The sequence below is a fragment of the Callospermophilus lateralis genome, chromosome 10 (genome assembly GCF_048772815.1).
Source record: "Callospermophilus lateralis isolate mCalLat2 chromosome 10, mCalLat2.hap1, whole genome shotgun sequence".
Taxonomy (NCBI): Eukaryota; Metazoa; Chordata; class Mammalia; order Rodentia; family Sciuridae; genus Callospermophilus; species Callospermophilus lateralis.
The window spans coordinates 111,524,152-111,544,574 of record NC_135314.1 but is presented as its reverse complement, the minus strand read 5'-3'; the positions used below and the strand labels follow the sequence as shown (position 1 = coordinate 111,544,574).

At 48.5% G+C, this 20,423-nt stretch overlaps 1 protein-coding gene across 1 annotated transcript in view; it reads left to right on the top strand.

The window, feature by feature from the left end:
• The first annotated feature begins 7,223 nt into the window (after positions 1–7,223).
• Rarres1 (retinoic acid receptor responder 1) overlaps positions 7,224–20,423 on the top strand; it is a 32,557-nt gene continuing 19,357 nt past the window's right edge. The window contains exon 1 of the mRNA XM_076868390.2: positions 7,224–7,644. Coding sequence (XP_076724505.1) covers positions 7,357–7,644 — 288 coding nt within the window. The 5' untranslated portion in view covers positions 7,224–7,356. The remainder of the gene's footprint in view (positions 7,645–20,423) is intronic.

Below are 20,423 nucleotides of genomic sequence, written 5' to 3'. Positions count from 1 at the left end.
GTGTGTACTATCCCAAATATTTCCAGCTGTGTGCCTTCCGGAGCACATACGGATACTGCACCATCCCACCCGCTGGAGAACATAGGCCTGGGCCTATCACATACTGCAATAAAAGGTGAGCAGAAGCAATGGGGGTCACTCCTGGACAGGGACTTTGAGACTTAGCATGATTTGCCCCATTCTCTTTTCCCCTTGGTCTTAGGAATAAGGAGTACTCAAGAAAAGGATGTTCCATCAGCCTGGCTCATAAAACAAGGACAAGGAGGTGCAGTGGAGGCCCAGTGACAGCACAGACAGGTCTTTGTCATGAGCCCCAGGATGCAGGTGTTGTTGGTTACTGCAGCCTACCCCAGCTACCACAATTAAAGCATGATTCATATAATTTATCAAATTTCAAACATACAGTTGTTTTATTTAATTCAAACAATGGGCATATCAATTAAAGTATTGTTCTTTTCAAGAACAATAAAACAAACTATCTGCTGGTCAGGCCATGTGTGGGCCCTGCAGGATGGTATGAGGGCAGTGCAGAAGGTAGGAAGGTGTTTCCAAGATTAAAGAAAGGGTGGTTATAGTACATACCTGTAATACCAGTGGCTGGGGAGGCTAAGGCAGGAGGATCTCAGATTCAAAGCCATCCTCAGTAACTTAGCAAGGCCTTAAGCAACTTAGTGAGATCCTGTCTCAAAATAAAAAGATCTGGATAAAAATTAAAATTTCAGTGGTAGAGCACCCTTGGATTTAATCCCAAATACCAAAAAAAAAAAAAAAAAAAAAGAAAGAAAAGAAAAGAAAGAAATAAAGGATTCTTGGCAAGGCTGTCGGCCCTAGGTACACATAGCCAGAAGCCAGTTAAACCACTGTGCTTCAAGCCGCAAGTTCCCTCTGATGAACATGCAGTCCACCTCATACCCAGCATGCTACCCAGAGATGAAGCCAGACTGGGTATCTTAGCTGGGACTAGACCTCACTCCTTCTGACCCAGATCAGAATGCTTTGCACTGTGCTGTCCTAGTCAGTCCTTTAAGAGTCAAAAGCTAAGATACATCTTAGCCAATAGTGCCTCCTTATCCTGAAGCCTGATCCATTATTTATCTGTGAAAATATTTTCATTTAGAAAATAATTTGCACACAGTTTGATTCATCCTGTGCCCTTTAGGCACTTCTTAGCCCGAGTATGCATCACTTCCAAGACCACCCCAAGAGTAGGTGCTATGGCTGGTCTTCGAGGTCCTTCTCCTTTCTCCTCTGCCTAAGGGAACTTCCGGATGGAGCATCCAGCCCACTGCTGCCCTGCCTGGTCTTCCCCCAAGTTGCCCCCTCAAGGCCCCTGTGCCTGCCTGGAACAGATGCCCCTTGCTGTCCCTCACGACTTGCTGATACTTTCAAATCCCCGCAAGTCCAGCTTTTCTGGATGAGCTCCAATTTGAAGATCCACCCACAGCATGGTTGCATTCCGAGGAACTTGACCGACCACGGTCTGTGCATACTGACATGTCCTAAGTCACTTAGGTGATGTGTCGTGTGTGTACTGTCAGTGCTCCTGTTTGTCCTCATCATCACGTGCATGCCCTGTCAGGCTCCCTGTGGAAGGAATGTCGAGGAGGAGACAAACCATGTGGGCCTTCCAGTCCCTGGTCCTATCTAGGCCACCACATGTGGGTAGAGGCCGGCTATGTGGCATGAGAAGTTGGTTTGGGTTTGCCCTGATAACAACTACACAAATTTGACCTGCAAATACTAATGTCATAAACAGTTTCATCACTCACCCCCTCCAGGAAGCTCATGGCATACCAGCATTAGCAACTGTTAATGGATTTTTTTTTTTTTGTTACAATTTTCCTTGAAGAATGCAAAATTCCAAGTATTGTTGCCAGGAAAAAATAACTTCAACATTCTTTATTTCACTTGGATGAATACAGAATCTCCTTAACCAGGAAAGAATGAAGTTTATTATTTTGAGCTTTATTTAAATGCCCTATGACTAGAACATTAAAGGTCCCATTTTATAATCTATTTGTCATCTCAATTTGTAGCTCACCAAGGAGGATGTTAGTTCATCCTTGGAAGGGCAAATGTCCTGTCTTAAGCGACTGATCAAAAACAAAATACCTTTCCAAATTCACCAGAAAACGCATGATTGAGCTATGAAGACATTGTGTTCTTTTTTTTTTTTTTAAAGAGAGAGAGAGAGAGAGAGAGAGAGAGAGAGAATTTTTTTAATATTTATTTTTTAGTCTCGGTGTACACAACATCTTTGTTTGTATGTGGTGCTGAGGATCGAACCCGGGAAGCACGCACGCCAGGCGAGCACGCTACCGCTTGAGCCAGCCCGACATTGTGTTCTTAAGGAGTGTGACATACCAAGGATGAGGGCTCACTTTGGAAAACTGCAAGATCTAACACAAGCTGCTGATCATTTTCATTTCATTACATTTAAAAAACCATCTGTTGGCCATTACATGTCCAAATGGACTTGTCAAAGCCTTAGAGCAGAAGCAATGTTCCTTGAATCCATCTGGCCTAAATCACTGTTTCAAATGTGAATGCCCTGCCCACCTGGTGGGTTTTAGGAGGATCATTTTGTGCCCATAGATTAGAGATTTTTGAAACTGCTTCAGCTGAGCAGCATCTCATTGAAGAGCACTGGAGCAAGAGGGCCCTGCTGTGTGCTGTTGCCAACAGTCAGTGTGGACCCCACAGAGCAACCTGAATGCAGGACCTAGCAGCTCTCACCTTCCCCTCTCACAGGGTGCAGGGGCCAGGCTGCCCAGTCCTCCTGGACCACGCACCAGCCCCATATGGCCTGCTGACAACTCACGCATGTGAATAGAGGTCTTGGAATCAGGACTACATCACATGCTTCTGTGTCCCCCATCTCAGCCAAAGAAGCTTTCATGGATGGTGACAGTGACAATCAGCCCCTCTCCTCTGCAAATGAACTTTTAGTTGGGTACTAAAGGTTGTGAGCCCCCTTCAGTATCCCTTTCTTGAAATCATCCAACTCCCTTGGACTCTCTTGGCTTCTTCATCTCACCCTTCAAGCCCACCTTGCTCCAAGACCATCCCAGAAGGCCAGACTGAGTCTAAATCCCTCCCTTAACCCCCACTGGGAACACAACACTAGGCAAGTTACTTAACCCCTCTCTGATCTCCAGCTCACTAAGCTGTGGAGACTTAGCAGATCATTCTGGGGGGAAGCACCTAGCACCAAGTCTGAAACACAGGGCCCCAAACACACTTTCCCTTTCTTCAAAAGAATCATGCCATGAAAATCATTTGTTTACAACTGCACTGTAGAATATAGTTAGTGATCACCAGCCACAAATGAGTGGGTATATTTCAATCAGCTTAAATAAAATGATAGTAAAAATTCTTTAACCACCCTTGTCACACTTGAAGGACTTGGTGACCGCATGTGGCTTTCTTTTCAAAGTCCTGCTGGACGTTGCCAGCTGCCTTATCTGATTAGATTCTAAGGCTTCCTGACACGTCGAAGCCAGTCTCTTCTCAATCTATGGCATGTGAAATCCTTCCTGATGACAGGAGTAAACACTGCCACCGTATTTTCTGTGACACTACTAAAAAGAGCCTTGTCTCCAGTTCTGCATCCCCAAAGAATTTGGTCCCTCTGGATTCAGGTGGAAAGGTTCCTCCTTAACCTCGTGGGTCCAGAAAATGTTCCTGAGCTGTTCCACCAGGGCCCAGGTCTTCCAAGGCCTATCCGGGGGTTGGGGGGTGAGCACGGTGCTGGATGCCCCAAGACCTGGCTCTAGGCAAAGCACCACCACCCTGCAGCATGAGTCTCGGGAAGGTTATGGGCACCATATTTAGGGCACTGGATTCCCCATGATTCCTGAGCACCTCACAGGAGGGAACAGGAAGTCAAACACGGCTTAACAGCTGGATGCACTGAGGGGGCCTCTGCCCTACTGTGGGCAGTCAAGCTTCCTATGGGGTGCAGGGGAGGCTCCATGCAACTGGAAACATGGCCTAGGAGTGTGCAGGCACATAGTGCCTATCCTAGAGAAGCCAAGGTCCCCAGAGAGACTGTGCCATGCAGGTGAGGAACCAGGCAAGCTGCCTTTTCTCCAGTGTTCTGGGTTCCAGGGCTCTGAAATAGAATCATCCTCACCTGAGCTCCAGCTAATGGCCTTGCAGTAGTCAGGAATGGGGTGTCCATATCTGCCAACCTCCCCTACCTTCACCTCGCCAGGGAGAAGAATCCAAAGGACACAGAGCCTCATTTTCCTTAATTGCTAATAGTTGTAAAAAAAAAAAAAAAAAAAAAGTTGAAGAAATTGCTAATAGTTGTAAAAAAAAAAAAAAAAAACGTTGAGTGGCCCAGCAGTTTCCAGTCCCTGCTATACCTTCATCTCTGAAAAGAAATCCACAGGGGGTGACATTCTTTTTCAAGATAATCTGTTTTTTAAGTTAATGGCAATAACAATGGGGCCATGGATATGGCCATTATTGTGTACCAGGCATAGTCCTGATACTTTACCTGAGTATGGATAGGGCACACCTGACCCTCACCACCCACTCGGTGAGCCATGGGCAGGCCAAGCACCTCTCAGCTCACAGGAGGGGCCTGGGCGCCTGGCTCCCGTGCCCTGAGCTGCAGCACTACCTCCAATGGTAACAGGAAGGACCCAGAGTTGGAGTCAGCCCTTCCCTCCTGTCCACTCATTCCCTTCTCCTGGGCATCCACAGTCAGCTGGCTCTCCTCTGCTCCTCCAGAGACACCACCCAGGCACCAGCCTCACTCAGGTACCCACAGACATGCTGTCTCCTAGCAACTGACAACTTTGCTTTTCAGCCCCCAGGCAGGTGCTTACAGTGGTGAGAAAAGAGGAGAAAACTCCAAAGTGTCAACTGAGGGTCCCAGACCTTTGTGAAATGTCCATTCTATGGTCTTCTCTGGAGATGGCTCCCAATCATGGCCCAGGTTACAGTCTCTCTCGGGGATTCCTCTTCTTTCCCCAGGGTCCTCTTTCCTCTCTCACTCCTATGTCGGTCTTCTCTCAATCTTAGAGTCAGGCAGCAGGGTCTGCAGAGCTAAGCAATGGTGCTAAATGGGGACAGACGCTTGCTAGCCAGAAGCCTCCGGTGCTCAGCCAGGGTCACAGCTTGGGCCAGCCCTGCCCCTAGTGAGGCTCTACAGCCAGGTCAAGATGCTGGGGAAAGGAATGGAATCTCCAGTTGGTGGAGTCTGAGGATGGTGGGCCCAGCTGTGATTTCCAGAGCTGCACTTGGCTTCCCCCAACCCCCCAGCTCCTAGCACAAGCAGACCCCCAAGGGCAGCCTTGAATCTGTGGTTCCTGCCAATAGTAACTACATCAGCAATGCACTGGGAACTTCCCAACCATGTTACAGCTCAAGTTGGCTTAAACAATATAGCTGGCTTACTGGCTCCTATCAACGTCCACAAATAGGGTGGGCTTCAGAGGGATTGGATCCAGTAGATCCATAACATCCCCCAATGACCCGCCTTCCTTCCATGCCTCTCTCTGCCTCCAGTAGGCCTGCTGCGTCCAGGTGTCAAGAGAGGAAAGATGGCTCCAGAGGCTCCAGGGACACAGGCTTGCTCTCATGGGAGAGAAAGGAGGGGGAAGCACCTGCTCTGGGAAGGGCAGAGCCTCTCTCCCAGCCACTCTGAAAAGTCCTTCTGGTTCACACACCAGGGCACAATCCTGACCTATCCCTGAGCCCCCAGTGAACAGAGAGTGAGAGTCAGAGACCACTGGGGTGGGGGGGAAGGTCGGGTAGAGAGCATTGGAGAGAGGTTGAAAAATGGAAATCAGAGCAGCATCTCCAGGAGGAAGGGGGACAGCCTGCCACACCTGCTCTTGGAGGATTCTGAGGGCCTGAGGCTCATGGGAGCTGGCTCCTGGTCTCCTTACTCACTGCCCATGAGCCAGGAATAGCTGGGAAACTAGGCCCTTCTCTCAGCACACCATGCTGGGACTGGGTCGCCTGGCAAGAGTACTTGGCCAAGCACCTGTGGGGTGCACTGGGGTGAGCCCAGCAATCAGAGAACAGGCAAATCCAGGCCTTGTTTCCTTTGCTAGAAGCTGTACTGTAGGGAAGGGAGACTGGACCTGAGGCAAAGAAGCGTATGGATAGCACGGCTCAGAAGGAGGAAGAGGAGCCCGACTGTGGCGATGTGTCACAACCCAGGTCCTCCAGTGTTTCTGTGCTGCCATCCTTGGAACGACTTCTCCCTCCGGCTGCTGGGAAGACAGGAGCATGTTCAGATGTGACCAGGCCATAACCCAGGAGCTATGCTCTCTCCATTTTTTCCTCCCTCCAGCCAGACCTCCTGGCTCTTCTTCAAGCAGGCTTAGGGGACTCCTGCTCTGAGCCTCGGCACTTTTAGTTCCTGCCACCTCCTTGGTCTTCCTGCCTGCATCCTCCTGGCTCTCACCGTCTCCAGATGTCCACACTAAGATGATAACCACTTGACTCCATCTGGCCTTTCCGCAGTCATTCGTTAGCTGCATCTAACATGGTCCCTCCTGCCCAGATGTGCTCCAGGAGAGCAGAGGTGTGTGTCTATCTGCTTGCTCACCCTCATTTTCCCAGAGCCCAGGGGAGCTGGTGTTCCACGAAGACCTTCAGAAGGAAGGAAAGACATGATGGACAGACAACATCCAGCGGAAGGCAGGGTGTGGGATGTTTCCAGCGGCTTCCCCCCTCATCCAGAAATGGCACACCGGGCCTCAACCACAGCGGGGCTGGGTGAATGCTAGCGGGGGCGGGGAACCTGAGTGCCCTTCAGTACCCCTTCTACCAGATCCCTCTGGTCTGTGGTTTAGAAACAGGAGCTACCTCATCCCTGCACGGCCTGGGCCTGAGCCCACCCACCCACACCCCGCTAGAACCCGGCTTCCCCCGCCTTTGAACCAGCCTCACGCCGGGTTATCAAGACTGTTCCTGCCTAAAGGCCTTGACCACCGCCCTGCGGCCCACTCCTCCCTCTGCGCCTCTCCCCCTCGCTCCAGCTTCCTGCACTCCTGCCCTTCCAGTCCCGCTGCAGCCGCGCTTTCCTCCGCCGGCCCCTTTTCTCTCGCTGGGAAGTCCCAGCCCCACCCTGGGAGAGTCCCAGCAGGCCCAGAGACCCAGGATCGGGAGGTCGCGGCGTCTCGGGGCAGAAATCAGGCCCGCCCCCTGCCCCTCGTCTGTCCGCTCGTCCGGGCACACGCTGGGCCCGCGCCGCGGAGGCGCCACCGGGCTGCACAGGGCGGGGCGCGGGGGGGGGGGGAGGTGTCGCTGCCGCCTTATTTCTGCGAGCGCAGCCCGCCAGGCTACGAGCCGGGTCGGTCCGCGTCGGTAGAGCCCCGCCAGCCCGCGTCCATGCAGCCCCGCGGGCAACCCCCGTCCGCGCCCCGACCCGGGCCCGCGCGCCCCTACGCCCCGCCGTGGGCGCTGCTCTTGCTGCTGCTCACACTGCGGGGCGCGGCGGTTCCTCTCCAGGACCCCGCGGTGCCGCTCCAGGGCCCCAGGGGCACGGACGTCCCCGCGCCACCCTCGTGGGCGATGCTGCAGCAGGCGGCGCGCGTCGCGCTGCACTTCTTCAACTTCCACTCCGGCTCGCCCAGCGAGCTCCGAGTGCTGGCCAATGTGCAGACAGGCGGCTGGCAGGTGAGTGGCGGCGCCGAGCGGCGACACTTGTGAGACTGCCGGGAGGGCGGCGCTGGGAGGGAGCGCGATCTCGCGGAGTACCGTCGGGCTCCGGGCATGGAGCGGTTGTTGGCGCGCAGAGACCGCGGAAAGCTGGCGCGTCCTCAAGGTGTTGAGCGCTTTCCCGGCTTTTGACAGCACTCACACCTGGGTGAGAGATGCACTAGGGAAACTGAGGAAGAGACCCAAGCCCAGCACTGACCTTTTCGGGACGCACTGAGGGCACGACCCACCAGTGGCTCCCGCCAAATTCTGATTTCCAAAATCTGAGTCATTTCCCATGCAGGACCGCGAAACTCTTGCTAATTTCAGGCCACCAGCAGGGCTTCGGGATGATTTGGTTGGAATCCACACATCCATCTGGGCAGGAACCTTCCAGCGCTGGGATCCGCTAAATATGATGGGAGGGATTGACCCCGGGCGTACTTTTCTACGTGAATGAAAGACTGGGAATTTCTCCCGGCTGGTTGCTTCTGTTTCAAGGAGCAGGCTCCAGGTATTTTCTGTGTGGAGCTAGTGGCTTTCTTCACCAAACAAGATTACAGAAGTTAGGCAATGTGGCCCTATCTAGCAAACCGCAAATATTCCATGAAGCCTGCAGACACACAAACAGCCTCAACCTAGAATTAAGTGTTGGATTTAAACAGGTGGGTTTCAAATTGAGTGGCAGCAGGATCCTCGTTTAATTGCCCCTGGCCTGGCATCAGAGGTGGGAAATGGCTTTTTGGAAGCCTAGCCTTGGTTCTTTAAAGACTTCCTCCTGCACTCAGTTGGGCTAACTTTATTGAATGGTCAACTTGCTGCTGGGAAAGGGCACCCTATTTTCGTTACCTATTTTTAATCATCTTCTCTGCCTCTGGGACACAGAAGTCTGGTTTTTCTAGTCCAGCAAAGACAGGGGGGAAAAAAGCTTGAGCTCTTCATCAGGGTGGGAGAGATGCTGCCCCCACCCAAAGACCCAGAGGGACCCTAAAAATTTGCTCCCTGGATATCAGTGGGGGTGATTCCCTACAGAAAACCAAGCTCAGACTTCTAGAGTACACCCAGCATTCAAGTTTCAGGGATTTAAATATAATAATTTCATGCATTTAGTCACCCCCTTGAAAATAACGTACTTGGCACCTTTCACAAAATAATTTAACTAACTCTCAGCACCTGAGTGAGTTAAGTAACAATGCATTCCCTTTCTCTTCCATACAAGACTGCATTACTGTATTTCATCTGTAATAGTGTAATGGTTCTGAATTTTAAAGGTTCTCCTCAGAGGGGGCATTGGGGAAGAAAGAAAGGAAATCAATGGATTAGGGCAGGCAGGTGTGCAGTAAAATCTTTAAGAAATGGCTGCTTCTTGTTGTCATCGGTTTACCTGCCATTTCTTCCCTGGTGTAAAATATTTGTGTGGCTATGGCCATCAAGGAAAAGAGGTCAGTCAGGACTCTCCGGGTGCTGTAGGGAGCCCTGCTCGGCTGCCACACAACCTAGAGACTGTCGTGTCAGTTTTCTCTGGCCATTTCCCCATTTGGAGTGGAAATAATTTGTGCTCTGCCATCCTGGAGGGTGGTTCTAAGAGTCACGACAGAGGATGTGTGTACACTGCCCAGGGTCTAGGAATGTGAGTTATCATTACAAGGGCAGCACTCAACTCTCAGCTATTTCTTGACACCAACAATGTACTAGGCTGGACATGGTGGCCCTGACTCAGACTTGGGGCAGTGTCCTTAGGGAAGGCCTCTGAGGTCCTATTAGTTCTGAAGCACTGAGGTGCCTATGTGAGGAGCAAAGACAAGTCCCCGTGCAGCACCCAGCACGGTGGCTCGAGGAATCTCTGCCTTAGTAAGGAGAGCAGTGAGGGCACCAGCATGAGGGATAAAGTGAAAGATGCCCCTTCATCCCATCTGTGCGTCAACTGAGAGCTCAGTGCTGCAGTCAGGACCCACCAGAGCAAGCAGGTGGCCACATGCCACTGCAAGATGAGAGGCTGAGGCTAAGTCAGGGTTTTTCAAACTCAGGGCCCACTAGTGAGTGATAAACTCAATTTACTAGGTCCAGGTGTTTGGGTTTTGGTTCAAGGATTGAGCCCAGGGCCTTCTATGTGCTAGACATATGCTGCACTACTGAGCTACGCCCCCCCCAGCCTTGTTTCATTATTTTTTATTGAAATGATTAGAAATACAAACCTTGTGAGTGCATTGCAAAAGCAAGGGTGAGTATTGTCTCGGAACATTTTGGAGATGTGGATATGTGTGTGTGAACGAGGTCATGACGAGGATGTCCTGGGCAAAGCTGAACAGTCGCATACCAAAGGGTTTCAGTCCCTCCAGCAGCCCTGGTATCACTCCTCTCTGGGATCCCGCAGCCTCCCAAGGGCCCTCACTTTAGAAACGCCGTGGACCTCTAGTGGTGAAAGGCGGTACAGTACTAACCCTTTAGAAAAGTCAGAAAGCCTCTCCAGGCCCTCTCCTGGCCTCATGCCACCTTTCCTGCGCCAGTGAAGCTTCATGTGGCACAAGCTCAGGCCCACAGGTAGGGCGGTGGGAGGCTCTGGGTGGAGCTGGGGGTGGATCTGCACATCCTGGCCAGCTGGGTCCCCTCCGCCCCCAGGGAGTTCTAGGACCAACACACACACACACACACACACACACACACACACACACACCATGTGCGCTCCCTCTCATTAGAGGCTGCCCCAAGTTTTTCTTGGTGACCTCCTGAGGAAGTCTGCTGGCAGGGGAATCAGATGCTGTGTGTGGACTGGTGTTGGAGGGGACCAGGACCAGTGGTTGGAAACATTGAAACAGCTGGCCAAAGTGTGTGGGTAGTATGTGTCACAACCAGGCCTTGTTTCCATTTCAATTGTAATTGCTAAGGGTAAATTTATAGTCTTTTTTTTTTTTTTTTTTTGATAATAGGGCCTTGGCCTTTAATTGGAGCTCCTAGCAAGGGAATGTCCCACAGGGGATCATCTGCAATGTCCATTTTGGCCGACAGTGGAGTGAACACTTGCAGATAATAAGATGGCATAATCTTCTACTTATTCTTCCCTAGCTGTGACTCACACGAACCTGATTCAACAGCTAAGTTTAGACTCTTGCCTCTATCTATTCTTTCTAAAGCACTGAACTTGGACTTTGTGGACTCTTACCAATTTATGTTGCATTTAATCAAGTGATTAGGTGATACGTTCGGCAGGCTGAGCAGGTCTGGAGGAAGGTCAGCCACCCGAGAGGCCAGGAGTCTAAGCCCTGGTCCTTCCAGGGTCAGCTACCCTGGATCTGACAGCAGAAACCCAACTTGTCCCCGGGTCACAGGCAGGAGAACACCAACTTTAAGAAAGGCTTTATCTGTCGCTGTTGGCAATGAACCACCCCAGTCCTGTTCTCTTTAAAAGTCCTCTCAACTTTTAAAGCTCTTCAATACATAATCATCAGATCACAGCTCCCCTTGAACTCTTTGCTCCATTAATGTCAATAATTTAGAGGTGATCATTCAGAATAGGAAAGCTATACATTATGTAGGCCACATAAGCAAGAACTGGAGCATTAGAGGCTTCAACCCTGATGGAGGAGAAAAGAGAAGTTCAAACGCATAAAGTGAGATGATCGTCTATTTTCTGTAAGAACAGCTCTTCCTTGCTTTTAGAGAGCCCTTGGGAGAGAACAATGGGAAGTGGAGGCAGCCATGAGAGGAACCATTCTCTTCAGGCCCCAGGATCTTCTCAGGAGTGCTGGGCACAGCCCAGAGGCCCCTTCTACCCAAGCCCTGGGGCAGGACATGGAAGCACCTCCTGCCAAGGCCCTGGGGCACAGCACACAGGGGCCCCTCCTGCCCAGGCCCTGCTTATGCTGAAAGGCACAGGTGCATCCAGTTCCTCCACCACCTGCCCTCCTGGTCTGCAGCTCTGTTGGCAGGGGTGGGAGAGACCAGCAGGCCCTGGGGTGAAGCTTTGGCTTCCCTGGCATTTTGCCGGTCACCCAATCCAGATGCACCAGATGAGCTAGTGAGTAGGAATGTTTTAAACTCTTCTAACCATCTTCTAATAAACTTTTTAAACCACAATTTTTTTAACCAGTCCACATTTTCCACTTGGCTTTCCAGCTGTGGAGCCAGGAATGGTGCAACCACACACAGTGCATCAGTAGCCCCCAAGGACAGACCACAGGTGGTGATTGTAACCACCAAGAGTCTCATGGGGCTCCAAATTCTTCTGCCCCCAAATGACTACCATAAAGAGGTTTGAGGCTCGGGATGTTAAATATGCAACTCTCTCCCCTCTCCCAAATCCAGCCTGACCCTTGCTCAGTCGCTGTTGGCAATGAACCACCCCAGCCCTGTTCTCTTATGCAGCCAGGACACTTAACAGCCCTTGTAATGGTGCCTCAGTTGAATGCTTTAGAGCCAGTCCCGTAGTGTCTGAGGACAGCAGCCATAACAAGGGTCCGCTCTAGGTCATGTGCTATGGTTGTTCAGGATGTCTCCATCCAGGGAAGTCCACTTATAAGGGAGACTCTTATGGCTGTGTCCAGCATGCATGTGACTCTAGGAGCACACCAAGTGTAAGGACCCAGTGGTGCTGACCTGCAGTGTTCCCCATGATACTTAGGGCACTCTTGTATTTTCCCAAAAGTTAAAACCCATCTTTTAAATAATTTCCTGGGGTTTGAACCTTTCCAGGTCTGATGCGGGATGTGGGTGTTTTTTTTTTTTTTTTTTTTTTTTTAATCCAACCTGGATAGTCCCCTGGTAGGAGAAATGGGTATGATCAAGTAGGGTGATGGCAATATCTTGGCTTGATGGAGTCATGAAGACATGAGTCACAGGTGAGAGGTTCAAGTCCACAGATCAGACAACGAATAGTAACAAAGCACCTTGTTAAAAGGAGGAAAAGACCTGCCAATGGAAGCTGTTAACCTCATGCCAACTGGCTGGAACAGTTCTTGTTAATCTACAGCAAAAGTCAAGGCTAAGACAACTGAGAAAGGTAAAGGGGGCACTGCCAAAGTGTCACAGTACATAGATCAACGTAGAAAATAAGAGCCATTGATCAGCCAGTGGTTGGTTCCTCAAGCTTGTCTGTGTGCAGATTAGTCAGCTGATACTCCTCAGGGAGTTACCCTTGGGGACTAGTGAGAAGCCTCTCAGCTCCTTTTGTTTGAATTAGCCTCCATCTTTCCTACCTGATCATTTATTATCTACACTGACTACCTGTCCTTTGCTCCAGTTTGAAGGGTTTTGTTGACCCTGTGTGGCTTCCCTTAGAAACATTAGGGACATTTTGTGTGTGTGTGTGTGTGTGTGTGTGTGTGTGTGTGTGCTGTTGTTTTTACCAATTTATAAAAACATATAATACTCAAATATGTTACCTATGGAATTTAAGAAGTCATAAGTACTTGAATTTATGTTTAGCAGTTGATATTTTAGTGTCTTTGTAAATTAACTAAATGTCTTTTCTAGGCAATTTAAGTTGAACTTTCTTTTAAAAATGTGTAAGCTGGGGCGGGGGCTGTGGCTCAGTAGTAGAGCGCTCGCCTAACACAGGCGAGGCCCTGGATTCGATCCCCAACACCACATAAAAATAAAGATATTGTGTCCAACTACAACCAAAAAATAAATATTTAAAAAAGTGTAAGCTATGTGGACCAAAAAGCATTTGGATCCATTTATTAAATATATGAGTACTTATCTATATCAAATTTTTGATACCATGTACATGATGTATATGTAGATATAGCATACAATACACAGATTATTCAAACATACAAAAACCACCAGAAAACAGATTTTGTAGCTTTTTTCTTGAATAAATGACCTCTGAACAAAGACAGTAAAATAAACAGAGGATTAAAAACTCGAGTTGGACAAAACAAGACTGGAACAAAATGTATTAATTTAGGTGCACAAGACCAAATGTGAATTTATCTTAGAAACCATGGGCTTAAATGAGACAGAGGTTTGAATTTTAAAAAACAACATGGCCATAATTTCTCCCAAGCTGTCATTGTTGTCTTTCAAACCATTCCTTGTTCTTCCCCCAAAATGACATCTGAATATCTGTTGGCTTTGCCCTAATTCCTTCCTTAACCTGGCTCGTGAAGGACAAGGGCAGGAGGAGCAGTGGGAGCCGCTGAGGCTGGCTGCGATTTTCTCCCCCGTCATTGCTGGCATGATTCCCTGAGGTACATTCGGGGAGTTTTGACCTTGAAGAGGCCTAAAGTTGAAATCAGAACACTGAAGGCTTTGGATAGCTTCCTGAGTCCAAATAAAACAACAGTATTTTATCATCTCTTGGATTCTTTCTTCCTGGAATTTTAAAAATATTTTAACACAAGACCCAGAGTGTATCTGCAGAAATTTCTGGGTCTTTTCCCCTGCCAGCACCCTCTTTCTCTAGATTAGAGGTTTTGAAGCTGAGCTTCCCATATGTGACAATTCCCACCCTGAGGTGGAGTTGCTCAATGAGGAGGGGACACATGCACACTTTTGTGCACCTGGCCACTCTCTTCGCAGAGATTTAGGTGCCTCTTAGCATCAATGGTAGGTCAATAGAAGCCCCTGATTCAGGCCAACCCTGAAGAGAGGGACTTTTGATCTCCTAGAGGCTGGAGCTACCTTAAGGCTTATGAGGTCACCATGGATCTGCAGTTGCATGCACCCCAGAATTGACAGGCCCCCTAGTAAGCAAATCCTGTACTGAGTGACACTGTGGTCCCTGGGAAGTGGTCAGTTTCCCCTTCTGCCATAGGGTAGAATCTGGCAGATGCCCCCAGGATGTACCAGTTTGGTGGCCTTCCTTCTGAGTCATTTAATAAGGTAATGAGAGCCAGGGCCAGCTGGAGTGAGAGTCAGGATCTGGCAAGTTGTCAGGCAGCACCTATCTGTTTGTCACCAGGCTGGTTCCCCGATAATGTTGACACAAATGGCCAGCTTGGTTGTCAGTTTCCCGGCCAATTCACCAAAATATGTTACTGAAGATTATGGCACTGGAAAGAGACGAGGAGATGCAGGAGAGCGAGGTTTATTCAGCACAGGTGCAGACTCGGAATCTTCCCCAGAAGCTGAGCATTGCCTCTTTGTTTTCAGGATCTTTTACACAGGACAGACATCTGGGTTCTCATGCAAGTAACCTTGATGTCGCCCTCTTTCTCCAGGCAGCTCTGGTTCCTGCCACAGCTGCTGAGCAAGCATGAATACAGCAGCAGAAATGAGCAGGTCGTAGCTATTAATGAGATAAAAAGAAACAGGAAGGAGTTGCTACTTGACCATCACTGCTACAGCAAATTGCCACAAACCCAGGGGATTACAGTCACACAAGTTTATTCACTTGTAGTACTGGACATCAGAGATTGGCAGCGGATGTCCCTGGGCTACAGATAAGGTATCTATGGGGTTTCTAAGGGCCACCTTCCTCTCCTGGGTTCATGGTTCTGCCCTATCTCCTGATTGTGCCCTATCTTCTTCTGAGGACTCTGTGATGGCCCTGGACCTGTCCATTTCCTGGTCACTTACTTAATTACATTGGCAAATCCCTTCTGCAGTGTAAAACCTGGGGATTAGAACAGGGATGAACATTTTTTATTGGTGCGTTATAGTTGTACATAATGGTGGGGTTTGTTGTTACATATTGGTTCTTGCACACAATATGCCAATATAATTTGGCCAGTATCACTCCCCTGCTCTTCCCCTCCCCCATCACTGCCTTCCAACCCCTGGTCCCTTTCCTCTATTCTGATCTCCCTTTGATTTTTTTCATGACATTTCTCCAGCCCTTTTTTTAAAAAAAATTTTCCTCTCTAGCTTCCACATATGAGAAAACATAGGCCCTTGCCCTTCTGAATTTGGCTTATTTAGCTTAACATATGGTTTCATTTTTCTTTATGGCTAATTAAACTCACTGGTGTACCTATACCTGATTTTCTGTATCCATTCATTGGTTGATGGACATCTAGGCTAGTTTCATAGTTTGGCTATTGTGAATTGTGCTGCTATAAACATGGGTATTCATGTATCATTATAGTATGATAACTTTATTTCTTTGGGATAAATAAAGTCATATGGTCGTTCCATTCCTTGTCTTTTTGAAGAACCTCCATACTGATTTCCACTGTGGTTGTACTAATTTACAACAACCAACAGTGAGTGTAAAAGTGTTCCTTTTTCTCCATGTTCTTCTCCAGCATTTGTTATTATTTGTATTCTTGATCGCTGCCATTCTGACTGGTTTAAGATGAAATCCATGTACTTTTGATTTCCATTTCCTTAATTGCTAATGATGTTGAGCATTTTTTCATAAAAATTTGTTGGTCATTTGTATTTTGAGAAGTACCTGTTTAATTTGTCCATTTGTTAATTAGGTTGTTTGATTTTTTTTTTTTTTTTGGTGTAAAGATTTTGTTCTTTAGTTATACATGATAGAGTATAAAATTTTGTCATGTTTATACAAGCATGGAGTGGACCTTATTCTAATTAGGATCCCAGTCTTGTGGATACATGATGGTGAGATTCACTGTGGTGTATTGGTATATGTACATAGGAATCTCCTTTTTGAGTTCTTTTTATATTCTAGATATTAACCCTCTGTCAGAAGAGCAGTTAGCAGTTTTCTCCCATTCTGTTGTAATTTTCTTCATATTCCTAATTGTTTCCTTTGCTGTGCAGAAGCTTTATAGTTTGATGCCGTCCCATTTATTAACTCTTGGCATTATTTCCTGGGTTTTAGGGGTCCTATTGAGAAGGACATTGCCTGTGCCTGTGTGTTGCAATGCCTGTGTTTTCCTTTAGGAGCTGCATGGTTTCTGGTCTAATTCCCAGGTCTTTGATTCGTGTGAGTTGATTTTTATGTAGAGTGAGAGTGAAGGGTCTAGTCTCTTTCTCCTACCTATGGATAATCCATTTTTCCAGCACCATTAGTATTTTTTTCAAGACTGTCTTTTCTCCAGTGTGTGATTTCAGCTCCTTTACAGGATATGGCCATCTGTAGGGGCCTTATTCACCCGATGAGGGCCCTGACCTCCACCTTGGGCATCGACTTCCCAAGCTGCCGACCATGGCTGCTGCTGCTCCCACTCTTGCTGGCTGGTCTCTGAAACTTTGGTACCCTCACATCCAAGGCTGCCCTCTACCTGTGCCTTGTTACCTGGCCCCAGGCTGCTTTGTCCTAGCTCTTGACTTAATTTCCACTCTGTGGGTGTGGCTGCCTCTCCCAGACTAGGTGGTGCCAGCCCTCACATCTGTCTCCTCCCTTGCACTAGCCTGGTCCCTGCTGGAGACGCATACTAAATATTTGTTAGATGCAGGAACAGTAGTGGAAGGGTGCTGCTACCATAGGGCACAAAGAGAAGGAGATGGGACAGGTCCCCTCACTCCCTGTAGGAGAGGAGGTGGCAGGTCACCTGTCTTATTGCAACTCTTTCCACAGTTGCCCCCTGCCAGCTCCCTTCTGGAGCCCAAGAACTCACCCCAAACTTGGCCAGGCAGGGTTCACACAGTATTCATTCTCTCCACAGCTCTTCAGCTGGTAGGAAGTGTCCACATGCAGAGATCTCCCTGGGCCCAATGGATCAGGCCTGGCCTGACTTTTGTAACAAAAGCTGTATTTACTTTTCTGGCCTTGCCTGAAAGAAGGAAAACTAATAAGGTAATTCCAGGGTCTAATGCAATAGACTGAATGCTCTATCTGTACAGAACCTAAGAACAGAACAGTAATTTTTATTCACAAATGAGTTGTTTGTCTCCAACTGAGCCTGACTCATATAGTAACCTTATAAAATGAAAAAGTTCGCCTTTACTGGAATAGCATGATATTTGTTCTTTTACCAAATATGTAGGCTGGAGGGGACATTTAGAAGCTGTGTTTAACCCCTGGGTTTCAGGGTGTGTGTGTGGGAGATTAGAATCCCTTGTGAGCTCTTAACATAGACTGGCCCTCACTACCCACCCTTCAGCATGGAAATGTGAAGTTTAAAGTTGTCACAGGACAACGGGAAAGGACCAGCACCGGGAGGAAAAAGAAGGAATGTTTCTCCAAAGCATGGGGCTCCCTCCTTTCTGAAGATGAGCTTCCAGGGGACTCTGACTCTGGAGACTGGGGGTCAGTGATGTTTTATGGCCCCCAAGGGAAGGCCCACCCTGGCTTCCCTAGCACATCATTCAAGTGTCTGTGTTCTGAGTGAGTTGAAAGGGGGAGCTGGGTTGTAAAGTGTGGTCTTATAGTGCCTAATGTAAAGATAGTTCAGACACATGGTGGAGAAAAATCTTTGATCCATAAGAATGAAGACAGTTTTGTGTTTTATGATAAACATAAAAAAAAAAGACGAATTTGTAGGGCTGCTATTAGAACATGCAGTTTTGACTCTTTGATATACACACAGGCATCATTATGCAGCAGGTTCTCCCAATCCGTGGTTTGTCTTCCTGTGGTTTATTATCCATACAATTGCAAAAATGTTAAACGGAAAATTCCAGAAATGAACAACAGTTCACAAGTTTTAAATCGTGTCACTCATCTGGAAGAGCATAATGAAATCTCGTGCTGTCTTTCTCTGTATGGACCATCCTGTTGGGCAGCATGTCCACACTGTGTTTGTGACCACCTGTGAGTCATGTAGCTCTCCCAGCTATCAGATCAGCTGTCACAGTGATGTATTCAAGTGACTCGTATTACTTAATGACGCCAAAGTGCAAACTCTTAGTACAGTATATTGTTACAATTGTTCTATTATTAGTTATTCAGCATTTTCCCAAGTCACAGAAATAATATATTATATTTATAATGGGCAAATTTTAGATGGTGCCCACAGTTAGAGGCTCTCAAAGTCCCTCAAAGGCTGTCTGCCAGGCTGGGAGAAACCAGCTGTGTTTGATCCAAAGATGTGGTACCTCTGAAGAAGGGGAAGCTGTGGATGCAGCCCCAGCCAGAGGCTGAAGGCTTAGGAGCCACTGGAGAGTCATTGGTGAGAGGCTGTGTTCCAGGTGGAAGAACCTGGAGTGGATGTCCATGGGCGATGGTAGCGGCAAACACCTATTCCCTCAAAGAGAATCTGACATGCGCGTGTGTGAGCGTCCCCTCCTTTGCTCTTTGTTCTAACTGAGCCCCCAGCCCTTAGATGGTGCCACTCACATTCAGGGTGGGCCTTCCCCAACTCTGTTTGCTGACCCACATGTCAGTCATCTCTAGAAAGACCCACAGAGACACACCCAGGGATGTACTGCTCAATATAGTTAACAACTAAGATCAACCACCAGTTATTAATCTCTTACTGTGCCTAATTTATAAATTAAAGTTTCACAGATAGGCAATATTTACTTGTCTATTTATTCATTTATTTTTGTGATGCTGGGGACTGAACCCAGGGCCTTGTGCATGTGAGGCAAGCACTCTACCAACTGAGCTATATCCCCAACCCAGCATTTATTAATAGGAGAAAATGTAGTAAATATAGGGTTTGTTACTCTTCACCATTTCAGGCATTTACTGGGGGTCTTGGAATGTGCCCTGCAGATAAAGAGGGCCCGATGTGTAGCAAAGTACCCATTTGTGCAACAAGAAGCAAGGAGTAATGTTCTTTCAAAAATTATTTTAGCCCAGACTGCTTTCTTCAAATGTTTCTTCTCAAAAAAGCCCACGTGCCAAGTGGCCAGGGGCCCATTAGCAGCGCTGCTGAAGCCAAGGGCAGACCTACCTGCTGCCCTTCTGAGGGTTGTACCCGACTGCCAGAAGCTCCAGGCGCCTGTGTCCACCAACTTTGGGCTGCTTTTCCTTTCACAGGGTGCTGATGGCAACTCAGCCTTTGGAGAGGACTGACCCTCTTGTTCTCAGTTTCCCACTTAGTGGCTCAGCTGTGTTCTAGTGATGTTCTGGGAGCTGCTCCACTTCCCGCTGTCCCCAGGATCTCAGGCTCCACTCAGCAGCTAGAGAGATGTTCTCATGCCATCTCTGGGGCCGCAGCATCCCCTGGAGCTTAATGAAATGCAGGCTGTGCACCCGACCCCAGACCCCCGAATCGGCACTCTGGGGGAGGGCCCGCGCTGCTTTAGCAAGCCCTCTAGCGCATTCTGCTGCACACCCTAGTTTGAGACCCTCTGGTCCCCACCCCCACACTAATCTCAACCCAGGTTTGCCTGCACTCACCTGCTGATGTCCCCAAGCTGGGCTGTCACCCCTATTCCTCGCACATGCTCTGCGTCTCCTGGCTTGTCTCATCCTGGTCCTTTCTGGAGACTCCCCACAGCACAGGTCTTGCTTCCATTTGTAACCTGTCTGAAAGGGTCTGTGCCCAGGGGCTCCTTCTCTAGCCTCAGGGCATCTTACTTCCATCTCTAATGGATTGTGTCTTCCAAAAAGAAACTTTAAAGTGGCAACCTCAGTGCTTGTGGGCACAAAGAGAGTCTCTGCAATGAAATCAAGTTACATGAGGTCACTGCATTAGTGACTGGCATCCTTATGAAAAGGCCATGTGAAGATACAGACACAGAGGGAAGAACAACACTTACAGGCTGACGCAGAGATCAGAGAGATGCAGCTGCAGCCCAAAGAACGCCAGGATTAGGAGCCACTGTCCGAAACCAGAAGAGGCAGGAGTCCAGTGGGAGTCTCAGAGGGAGCCAGGCCCTGTGACCCTGGATACTGGAAGCCTGGCCTCCAGAACTCGGAGAACATGTGTGTTGTTTTAAGCCATCTGTTTATGGTACTTTGTTATGACAGCCCTAGTAAACGGATACACAGCCCTTCCTGACTGTGGTGTTCC